Genomic DNA, 12,783 nt, shown 5'->3' with positions numbered 1-12,783 from the left:
TTCTTTTGAGAACAAACAAACACCAAAATCATTTATTAAAATTTGATTGTATATATATTTTAGTACAAATGCACTACTTGTTACTTCTATTCATTTCCAAGTACTTTCTGCTTCTCTTTCCCAACTGTCACCCCCTCTCACCTCCAACCAGTCCTTCCTGTCTCCTTTCTCTCTAACCCACTCCATACAATACAATCCCTCATGCCAGTCAAGCTCCTTGTCAGTACATTTTAGCCGAACTAGCTAGGCATGTGTGTATTCTGTACTAGTTACCTGAAGGACATCATCCAAATGCTTAGCAACATTTTTAGTGTCATTTTGCATGGACCAACCTCTCAATGACTCAAATGTATCATGAGTTTACCTTCATTCCTTTCTTTATCCATATTCCATCCAGGACTTTATTATTATATTATTTTATTATTAGCAAAAAAAGCCCAAAATTAAGTACTTACAGGTGGACAGTTGTCTTTGTGTCCATATTTCTTTCATTCTATTCCATTGGGCTTCCTCCTTTCTTTGTTCAGACCATGTTGCTCTAGTCTTCTTTGGTTTTTCCTCTTGGTCTACTTGCCATTTGTGATTTTGGATCTGAAGATTTTGTGGTTTTAGACATCATCCGGTATAATTCCTACAATTTCAGATCAGTTTTTATCCTGCCAATTCATTTCATAGTGTTTGTTTTGGCTTTACTCCTATTGTCAAAGAATTCAGCTATTTGTTTTGTAAGTCTGTCAGGGTTCATTCTTTTAATGGGTCTATACAGTCATACCCTGCATTTTCTAAAGAAACTTTGGGTATTTATGTATTGATCATCTACAACTTCTGGGCCTAGTACTTCTCTTACGATTTTGTGCACCTTTTCCTCAATGTTTTCAATGTCTGTTTTCCTGTCCAAATCAGTGTTTCTCATCCACAGAGGAATTATCATTTAATTACTGTATTGTAATATTTTGTGTGCTTTGAGACACGTCTTGTTGTAGATATTTTGGATAAGTCAGTATGCAGTTTCCTCTTTTGACATCTAATTTCATTTTCTTTTGTTTTGATTTCATGCTTCTTAATGGTTTCACTAATATATTTAAATCATAGAATGTGTTAATTTTTCTATATTTTGTCTCCATCAATTTTGTTGCTTGTTTGTTGCAGGTCATTGTAATTGCTCTTTTCAAAAGATACCTGAAGAACAACTTTTTCTGCAGTTTCTTCCAAGAGTCCAATCTGATTTTGGACACACAAAATGTTGTAAATTAAGACTGCTAAACTGCCTGTAAATGCAAGGCAGTCTACAGATAACTTGCATAGGCCTGACATGATTGGCTGATCAATTCTGAGGACTGATTTCTGTTGTGCTATTTCTGTATCACTTTCTGAAGGGCACAGCTGGAAAGTAATGGAGATAGCTCATACTACTACTACTACTACTACTACTACTACTAGTTCAACTATTATTATTATTATTATTATTATTAGAGTTTACACTATTTTTGTTTTTGAAGCTCTGTCCTTGCATAATTATGGTGTGACAATTTTCCTTATAAGATTCTTCATGAGGCACATACTCTCTTGGGGCAAAACACAAATATCCACTATAATGTATGAATGTGTACATGAATCACAGATATGCTAAAAAAACCGTAATGTACCAATTTTTTCATGCACATACCTCTTGTAAAAATTGCTCTAGATGTGTGTTCCAAAGATGTAAAACAAAACCAAACACATTTCCTGTAAGTTCTTGAAAAAGTCTGCGGTCACCAGCTAATCGTTTTGAGGAAAGTGACTTTATAACATGATGCAAGTAAAGAAGAGAACGTTGCTGGACAATAGGCACTTGACTCTTAGCTTCAGATAGAAGTACTGGCACCAAGTCAGGCCACTCACGAGGACAGTCAAACCTGATGCAGCAAATAACACCATAATTAATATAAACAGTGCTATTATTTACTCAAAAGCAAAGCAAAAATATTATCAAATTTATCTGACATTCATCCTTCTCTGTGTGAAATACTACTTACAACACTAAGTTTGACCTACATAGGTACACAGAACAGTTTTAAAACTGAGGCGATACAATATGTGCTACAATACTAAAGCAACATGTGCTGGCAGAGTATACAGAAACATAATGGAAGCAACTAAACTGGTTCGCTCTGGAATGACAGCAATATGAAACCAATACGTATCTATACTGTATCACCTGGTGCAACTCAACTCAGAGTGTTGATCGCTCCCTGCCATTAATACTGTATAATAAATAGGGAGTGAACATTCAAGTTATCTGCTTGGCCTAAAAAAAAATTGATGTAGATGAAGCAAAGCTACATCCACCTCTGTAGTTAGTTTGTGTTAGAGCTAATACTTTTTGCACGAAAAAATAAAAATCATTGGTTTGGGATCATGTGTTCTCTGCTAAGCAGTCTCTCACATTCAATTTTGAGCAAACTATTCAGTAAAAAAAAAATATTATCTTTCAGCATCTTATAGCCACACATCACAATGAACTGTGTTTTCTTCTCCTTACTGCCAGTAGTTAATTTGATACTTCAATGTAAAATACAGCACCATGCATATTTTGAAAAGTTTGCAGAGAAAAATATAGTCACTGGCATTCGTGGTTGGTGCATTTTATGGCATACATTGCTACAGAAGAAATGTAGCTAAAGTATCCAAATTGCTTTTCCAGGGTGTATATGCAGACAAAGAAAAAAAATTTCCGGATTTCCCGGTTAAAAATACATTTTCTCCCAGATGAAAACATAGTTTTTCCCCGTTAACTGACAGTACATTTTCACTCGGAACTGTATAACTTATCCCTCCTTTGAATGGTTGTGGTTTTATACACAGGCGTAGAATTTCCTGGCGCTTTGGAAAACAAAACACAGGGGAAAAAAACGTTTTGGAAAGATCTTTGATGTGCAGCAACATGTACGCTACATATTTTCGTATTACGAAAGTATAAATTCGAATTCCACCAAACAGTGCATGTTACTTTCCGAAGCATTGAAATCGAGATTGCGATGCGCTTTTGTAAGCCAGTCATAGTTCATGTCACATGATTTTCGCCAGCCGATGATACCAGGTATTCAGAGCTTATGACACGTGATGAAGTCAGCCATAGCAACATCACTGTTAAGCAGCGCAAACACACAAACAGAAAAAGTTAATGGTTTAAATTAATACAGACAGTGTTGCTACAAGAAAAGTAAAGCTTTCACTTATAATATTGGTCTATAAGATTAATACGCTGGAAGAGAAGCTAAGCTTTCACATATAATGTTGGTCTTTTATGCGCGTATTACAATTTAAGATATATCACACAAATATGCCATTAAAATTTTTAATAACGATATAAATGTCTGATCTTCTGGGCTCAAAATTCATCTAAATGGCTCGTCATCGAAGAGTTTATTTTTAAATGAGAGTCGAACGCTCTTTGATTTAAGAAATTCATCGTACATTCTCGTAAGAAGTTCAACTTGCGTAAAAGGAAATTTTCTTTGATAATAACGCTTTTCAAACCACCATTCAGAATATTTTCCCGCCACCTGTTAGAAATAGGTTCGTTTCTGCAGTTGCCAGAGAGTGCCAGATGACAGGTGTCACCGCACTTGCGTAGCTATGATGTCGTAGGGAGCCGTATGTTCGTAAGTGTAAAAAATTAAAAGACCTTACATTAGGTCATAAAAGAAACAAGACATTCGAACTTGCGGCTGCTTACACAGCCAACAGCCACATTTCTGTAGCCAGAAGTGGGAGAAGGTACTACTCAACTGCGCATGCGCATGATTCTACTTGTAACTGCTCAAACGAATCTAATGTAAAAAGTTGTGACATCACACTCATCGGAGGCAATTTGTTATTAAGAATCATTGCATATGCTTCCTAAAGCCTTTGACAAATTTTGCTGTTGGCAGACCCTTGTATGAGCACTTTGTTTTGTTGATGTATATGCCACATTTACTTTGCAGTCTAAGTTTTATTTTCGTGTTTTCACTCGTTCATGTTTTATTGCTGAAGTATTATTCTGCAGTAGCGGCATACAGTAATATTCTTTGTTACAGTATCGGTTCTTACCAGTCAAAATTACAAAAATTTAACTGAAAACAATGAAAAATTCCCGGGATTCTAAAATATTCCCGGGTTTTTCCCGGTTTTCTCCCGGATGAAAAAATTCCCGGATTTATCCCGGATCTCCCGGTTGTGCCCAAGGGAAAGCTGGATCTCTTTCCAGTCTTAAGTAAATATGTGATATATTTTGTCTTTGGCCACAATTAGCTATGAAACAGCACGCTCGATGCTACAACCGTGTGCCACACTATGTGGAGCTCTCTCCTGTTGCTGCCAATACAAACCAAAGTATTCACTAACACATGTGCTTTCAATCTGGAAAGACATCTTGACCTGTGCCTGCCTTTCTGTGCTGCATATAGTCAACAAGTTGTTCACACAAGACAACTGTTCGAAGCTGCCATCTTTCAACCAGCTTGTTGAGAAAAGCCCTTGTCTGTGGGATAACACTATGAAATCATGTTTGAGGGTAGATGTGACCAGCTTGACATGAAGGTAGATAGCAGTGGAAATGAAAGAAAGATATACAAATTTGCTGTGGAATTTGTACCATAATTTTTAACTCATTATCTTCATTGTTGCAGTTTCTTACTCAGATAATAAACCTATGGCTTTGGAAGACGATTGTAAAATGTTAATCATATTCTAAAAGTTACTTCATTTGAAACTGAAATGGAGGAGACCCTATTTAAGGTTCTGGAACAATAATTGCTGATATACAAATTGAGCTTTAAACATTGATAGGCCACAATAACGTCCTCTCCAGAAGTGTCTATGACTGCAACTGAGCCAGAAATGTCATTTGTGCTATCTTCTTGTTGTCGTGATGCAAGTCACATCATGTATCGTTATCACATCACATCTTGTATCCTCTCAGTGGGAATGCGAGTGTTGCACTGATAAGTGTCAGGTCATGCGACCTTTCTTACTACGAACTGCATCGCCTCAGTGTGAACTGCACCTAAGAAAACAGTAGCTGATAAATGTTTGACAAAATTACTTCAGTTTTATTTCAACAGAACAGTCGGCCTAAACTGACAATTATATAGGGACAAAAAGACATTAATCAATAACTGATAACACTGGTAACGGGAATCAGTTCTCTCCCTTTCTTAAGACAGAAATGGGTCTTTTACCGTATTTACTCGAATCTAAGCCGCACTTTTTTTCCGGTTTTTGTAATCCGAAAAGCCGTCTGCGGCTTAGAATCGAGTGCAAAGCAAGTGGAAGTTCCGAAAAATGTTGGTAGGTGCCGCCACAACTAACTTCTGCCGTCGAATATATGTAGCGCTACACAGGCATGCTTTGTAGGCACAAAGATAAATACTGGCGCCAAAACCTCCGCGTCAGTAAATAAATTACAAAAAAAGTAAAAGTGGAAGACGAACTTTTTTTTCTCTGCCCTGAGTTTCGACCACTGCATTTTCATACATTATCCAACGAAGTAAATACAAATTCCGTATTGCTCATCTTCGAATGTAGCAGAATTTCAATGTACTACGAAAATCTGACATGCAAAACTGTTTGGGATGTTTGTCAATATGGCCAACTCTACTTTATGAATTTTTTCCTACCTGTGAGAAGAGATGGTTGCTAATAGGAACCTGATGAAATGTGAATCACATGCAGTATTCTCTTCACCATAAGAATAATACGAATATCAACATTTTGTCATGTATTCTTTCGTGTTTGCTGCTATCTCATTTAAATCCTGCCTGCCTAATAAACTACGAAACTAGAGTGAGACAACAGCAAACGCAGAAGAATATACGTATCGTGTCATGTTTATATTCGCATTATTCTTATGCCTAATAGTGATACAGTCAGAAATGAAGCACGGCAACCGACTAGATTTTTAATTCTAAGATGACTAATTTCTGTGCAGAATTTGATGTACTAAAGAAGCGGCCGCAAAGATTTTCATACGGAGAAACATTTTCGCCTAACTCTCGTTCAGAACATGTTCTATCATACGCAGTCTATTATTTGGTTCTTGTTGATCATTATCAAAGAAAGCAGCAGTATAGATAACAACAAATAGCAGTCTCTTGCCATTGTTTTGCTAATGAGACAATTACTCTCTCTTTTTTTTAATTGTAAGCGGCGGTAGCGCGCACAAAAGCAAGCCATGCCGCGAGCCGCGACAGGCCGTAAATACGCACTATCAGAATGCGACAAACAATGCGTCACACAGTACAGTAATGCATTTTCAGCTTAGAGTGACGCAAACACCTATAACAAAGAAAACAGCACTTATCAGATGAAAGCAAAATAAGCAACTGCTAAGCTTACGACTCGAACCAAACTACTGTAGCTGTATCGTCATTCATTCGACCTAAATTGTCTCTCATATTACAATGGACCAACTTTGTTTCGATTTGGAGGTGCGGCCTAAAACTTTACTCTCCACTTGAATTTCGAGTCTCAAATTTCCGGTGCGGCTTAGGTTCGGGAATTTTTTTTCCCTTTATTTCGAGTCTCATTTTTCAGGTGCGGCTTAGATTCGAGTAAATACGGTTAAATGCATTAGCACACTTTTAAAATTACTTGAAAAAATAATCTTAAAATTACTTGCAGAAATACAAAAACCAACACACACACACACACACACACACACACACACAGAGACAGAGACAGAGAGAGAGAATTTACTGTGTCCATTCTGTACTACCCAACTATCATCAGTGCACTAGAATAGATAATCAGCAAACCCCCTCTGAAGAAATCTAGTGTTATATGTAAAATGTTTGTTGTCATAGTTTGTTTCTGCTCCATAAATCTGTGTAAGAAAAAGGTGGATTGTTATGTAAAATAACCTAGTGCTAGTCATTGCAGCAGCACACACACACACACACACACACACACACACACACAGTGAGCTGTGACATCACTGAGTTAGTAGACTGTTATGTCTAGTGCCACTGACTCTGGTGTAACATTGACTATCCCTCTTGCAGCCCCATAACCAATACCTATGAGGAAGAGTTGGTATCTGTGGGTTGTGTCCTTAGAAGCTCTTTGCTTGCTGATATATATACGGGGTTCGCTGGCCCGAGAGGAGGCACTAAGTTTGGGGATTGGCAGTAGCGTCGCAACAAGAGGCGGTCATGAGGCCCGAGCGGTTGAAGCCACGAGCTGTGCAAGGCGGCCCTGCACAGAGCGAAAATACTGGAGTACTTCAACGGGGTCAGCATCAACTACAAGCAGCAGGCTGACATTGGCACATTCATTTCAGGCGACTGCTTGTGGCCTGGCTGCCCTCTTCTACCTGGCTTTCATCAGCACCACTCAGTAACTGCTGCGACACATTTCATGGAACTGCTTGCTGATAAACGGGGGTAACATTCTGTAACCCTTGTGGTGATTAGTGTCATTATCTACTTGCCCTCATTATTTTCTGGTTTGTACCCGACCCTCAGGGTTTTACTTGGTTGGCTATTTGGTCGTAAATATAGACCATAGTATTGTACTCAGAAAATAGTTGCCATCTGAAAATCTGTCCCGCGATTATATTGCCTTTCCTTTCTGGTTTGTACCCGATCATTAATGTTCTAATGAATCAGCTCTTGGTCATAAATACAGCCGGAATAATTGTACTAAGGCACAGGTTACCGTTAAGCAAAAGAGGGGCTTTGTGGTTAGATCTGGATGTTAACCAGTCCAATTCTTTGATTGCAATTGCATTTCTCAGTCATTAGTTATGATCTGAACAACCTGCTGTACTAAGCTGTTCATTACTGTGTTTGAAAGACTGGGTCACTATTGGTGTATTTTAGCTGGATATTATGAGAGAGTTCTCTTGTAATAAGTGTTCAAAGGCAATGTTTTAAGACATTCCTTTAGAACGGTCTTAATAACTGACGATCAATTTAACTTTGAGAATGTTAACAGCCAATTGTCACCAGGGCTTTAGTCAAAATAAAATTGTCGGAAGGGACGGGATGGGATCAAATCGCACCTTGCTTGTCAATTGAAATTAAGAGGTTGGTTGCTTTGAAGTAAGCCTTATCATTGTCATATTGTTTCCTAATCTTTTTAACCTTTAAGCACAGGTGCCCATCTTAACCCCAAACCTTTCGACAAAGAGCTTTCAAATTAAAAGTTATGTCATCTGTTTTGAGTAATCGAGTCACTCTTTTCATCAGTGACGCTTGTATAGTTTTCATGTGTTGCAGAAGAGCATTTAACAAGACAGACTGTGTCCAGTGTGGTAGTAAACACCGCGGTTTCATCCGATAACGGATGGGCTGCTGGTACGGCTGTCCTGTAATCATTGTCATATTGTTTGCTGGTTTGCAATACAGCACTTCAGTTTTCTTTTGCAAAAGCTTATTCAATTTAAGGTTTAAAGTCAAAAGAATTTTGAAAATTTGTTCATTTTGTTAAAGAAAATTTTATGGTTATACATTGTTAAATGAACAGGTTGTGTGAAAAGAACGTTATATTGGTGGTTCCTCCCTTCCACATTATCCTTAATTCCAGTAAGTACCATGTATCATTGGTAGCAGACCGTGGTTTTTGACCCGTCACCGGAGGTTGTCAGGAGTTTCATTTCACACAACCTACTTCAGTCTAAATTTTGTACTTTATTCTTTTGGGACATAGTCTAATTATTCTCTTTTGTCCACAGTTGCACCATGGATCTACATCAGTTTCCCAGTATTTCGTACCTAAAACAGGATCAGTTCAAGTACGAACTGAACATTAGGCAACAAAATTTTCACGGTATGGTGGGGGAGCTGGCAGCCAGGCTATGTACGGGCAGCGCTGTCAACACCACTATCCATTTCTGTCAGCACAGTCGGCAAGGTGAGCCAAAATTTACAGACTGTCATGGTAGCATTAAATCAGTTACACGAAAAGCTCTCCTTTCTCCAAAATAATCAACCAACTGTTAGGCAGGTGAAGTGCATTCATGCACAATTAGTCCACCTGGGCAATAGAATAAAGGATCTTAAACTTTTAGAAATGAGCCCTGGGCAGTCAGTTCTTTTGGTTTGCAAATCCAAACTGCAGCTTTTGAATTAGGAAGTGGGGCTGATACAAATAACACAGAATGTGTTTCTGAAAATCCAATAGCTGAAGGTGATCAGTCGCCCAAGGCCTACGTGATCGGTCTGGGGAATATTTTGCCCACCTCCCTAACCCAACGATGTATCTTTACTAGTATTCAGGAACTGTCAATTGAAACAATAGAAAATATACAACAGGTATTGTGGCTGCTAGTTAAGTTTGAGTTGCATGCTCATGCATTAAGGATCCCCCATCATGTAGTATTCGTCACACTGTATCCATTATCAAGAGGTAGCTTACGTAATCTGCTATCCAAAACCTTACAGCAGGGTAAGACGATCGGGCAACTGAGGCAATCAGTCGTAGAGGTCAAGTTATCAGACCGTATGTGCCAAAAGCTAGAGTGTAGATGTTATTAGCACATGCAGGACTCCGACAAATCGTTGTTTCAATATATAGAGTGGGTTCTTGAGGCAGTATTAGCACTACATATGGATGTTCCTGATTCGAATTTAGTTGCTAATGACTTGGAAGGTATTCGGCCTGAAGATAGGTCTTGGATCACACTCTTTCCTCATACGGTCACTCTTCGCGAGATAGAGAATCTTGTTAACTCTGTTATGAACTTGTCTTTTGTCGACAACCAGCGAAATGAGTTAATGGGAGGACATCAAAAATAGGTAGAGCATGCGGGTGAATAGAATCAGGGGCTTGTCCTAGATGTGACGCACATGACCATTTGGTACGAAGATGCCCAGTTCCAAGGGCGCCTTGTGCTGAGAACTGACGCCAGGAGGGAGCGGGTTCACATCCTCTGAAACAGGGGTGGTATACTCGTATACAGGCAGCCACCACGCATACCTTACCATTTGTTTGTGCGGCTATAGGGCATGAAACATTGTGTGGATTACTAGATTCAGGCAGCTCTGTGTCACTCCTTAATTACGAGTGGTTTACTGAATATGGACACTTATGTAGATTATCTCCAGTACGTCTGCCAATTGATAGATGTCGGGTGGCCAGTGGCCAAGAGTTACTTCTGTGTGGGGTAGTGCGGTGAAATCTTTCCGTGTGTGAATTTTCATGGCCTGTCAAGTTTTTATTAGTTAAGGCACTGGTGCCTGACTTAATTCTATAGTTGAATTCTTTTATCTTGGCGACTCGCGCATGCCCGCCCAGACGCGGGAGATTGCTGCGTTGCCAGTTGCACACGACGCACGCGCCAAGAGAAGCAGCGCCATAGTATAGCATAGTTTGCAAGCTTAGGTTTAGGGGGGAGCGCGCAGTAAAGCCTCCACGGCCGCATTAACCCTATCGCTGCTACAAAGACGTGCACCCTGCATTCCGCGCTGTGCGCGATTTTGTCACTGCACTGCTCGCCTGTGTAGACACATGGTGTACCGGCTGCTTTGACACTCTTATCATTCTATTTCACAAAAACTATTTGGCACAAAAATTTGATTTTTACACATCTTCTTGACTGATACCTTCCCCCCATAAATGACTTAATTTTGTTTCTATGATCAACGCAGTTATTATGCAGCATTAAATATAGTAAACCTTTGCACGAAATTTTGAAGAGTTTGCAGAAGTAAAACTCCATAGAGTATACTTTCCGTATGGTCGATTTTAGTTGCCACAATGTTGAGAATGAAATGTGGACAAGATACCTAAATTTCATATAAAATTTACTGTATAACAATATCTCATTTAATTTAATTACCAAATAGGTGTCATATGTAAAAATAAGAAATATTCCGTCTTTCGCGACTGTCACAAAAGTTTTATTTACACCGGGCACGTTTGGCTTTATTTTAAAGCACTTCAATCAATCAAAAGGAAGTAGACAAAATAAATTAAACAAAACTGTGGACTTACAAAAACATTAGGACTTGAATATACCGTCTATCAGTGAAGTGGTCTGAGCTACGTCAAATATAATTTTTGTGTGTGGCACACACAAACAACATTTATTTGCTAAAACACTGATCAGCCGACACAAACGTTGAATATTGTGTTACCCCAGCACAAAACTACGAAAGGTGACTTGGCAATGGAGGAGACAAAATACTGTCAACTGAAGATGCTTCAAAAGAGAGAAACGCGTCTGGTCTAAATAAGTCGCTTTATTACAGTTTCAGAAGAGGAATATATTTCAATACCATTGGTAAAACTGCGACTGTGGAACAAAAACAAGAAAGAGAACATGAGTACCATTGTGTATGTGCCATACCTTTCATTGACTGAAGTGCCGTCGCGAAAGACGGAATATTTCTTAATATTACATACGACACCTATGTGGTACTTAAATTAAATGATATTGTTGTACAGTAAATGTTATATGAAATTTAGGTATCTTGTCCACATTTCATTCTCAACATTGTGGCAACTAAAATCGACCATACGGAAAGTATACGCTATGGAGTTTTACCTCTGCAAACTCTTCAAAATTTCGTGCAACGGTTTACTAGATTTAATGCTGCACAATAACTGCGTTGACCATCGAAACAAAATTGTCATTTATGGGGGGAAGGTATCAGTCAAGAAGATGTGTAAAAATCAGATTTTTGTGAAATCGAATGATAAAGTGTGTCAAAGCAGTCGAAACACCATGTGTCTGCACAGGCGACCAGTGCAGTGATGACAAAATCGCGCACAGCGCGGAATGCGGTGAGCACGTGTCTGCAGCAGCGAAAGGGTTAATGAAGAGACAAAGCACTAGAAATATAAAAAAAATTGCATTCAAACGAATAAAATTCGTGAAGTAAGACACTTCGATATTATTTTTAAATAAAGAAAATATTAAGCACTGCACAAGACTTGAACTCTTAACCTTTTACTTTCTAGCTCAACGCCTTAACCGTTATGCTAACGCAGCTCATACTGCAACATGACTCCATGACTAACAGGTCATGCAAAATACCGACAAACACTGTTGGTATGACTATGAATTACTCACACTTCGTCGAAGTACAATAGGAAATAAACAATTACCGCTGTTCTTTATTGCGGAAAAGCGGTTCGTGAGATTGATACAAACACCTTTCCTTGCTATCGCCTGAATTACGAGTCTTATTGCTTGTTTTGTTTAATTAATTAACAGAATATGAAGCAATTGGTATAAAGAATGCTTTTTCCAAACTTTCTATAAAATAAAGTCTACTATCAAGACATTGCTTTTGTTCTACTACTTTATTTATGAAAGTTTCTCAAACTGAAGACACTCGTCCGTGCTCTGCACTGCAGTCGAGCTCTGGCAACGTCGTTCTCTGTTCATTGGCTGACTGTGTTTTGTGACGTCAGATGCACACAACGAACCTAAACTCGGCCGCCAACATAAATGACGCGCACTTTAGGGCATGATTTCACCTGTAAGACCGGTATAGTGTTGGATTTTGGTACCCGGGTCTTTTATTTCAAATTTTCCCCCAACGTACAAATAGCCTATTGTTCATGTGCTCATGTGGAGATGGGTCATGATACCAATAGTAACAGGTGCCTGCTTTGGATAGACCACCTCTCTAATCAGCATGAGAAACAGTTAAGTGAACTTTTGGTAGAATTTCCTGACATACTTTGTGACAGGTTGAGAGTCACAGACGTCATTAGATATCATATTTGTGTCATGGATGACATGCTGGTTCGCCAGTCTCCATATCGCTTGTCACCATCTAAGATAAAGATATTGTGGCACAAAAT

General features: G+C 38.8%; 1 protein-coding gene across 5 annotated transcripts in view; it reads right to left on the bottom strand.

The window, feature by feature from the left end:
• LOC126094442 (importin-11) overlaps positions 1 to 12,783 on the bottom strand; it is a 185,403-nt gene that overhangs the window by 140,172 nt on the left and 32,448 nt on the right. For all 5 annotated transcript variants that reach the window (XM_049908813.1, XM_049908814.1, XM_049908811.1 and 2 more), the window contains exon 5: positions 1,667 to 1,898. In XM_049908813.1, coding sequence (XP_049764770.1) covers positions 1,667 to 1,898 — 232 coding nt within the window. The remainder of the gene's footprint in view (positions 1 to 1,666; positions 1,899 to 12,783) is intronic.

This window comes from Schistocerca cancellata, chromosome 8, assembly GCF_023864275.1.
Source record: "Schistocerca cancellata isolate TAMUIC-IGC-003103 chromosome 8, iqSchCanc2.1, whole genome shotgun sequence".
NCBI classification, from domain to species: domain Eukaryota; kingdom Metazoa; phylum Arthropoda; class Insecta; order Orthoptera; family Acrididae; genus Schistocerca; species Schistocerca cancellata.
Note: the sequence above shows the minus strand (reverse complement) of the source record. Positions and strands in the feature narration are given on the sequence as shown.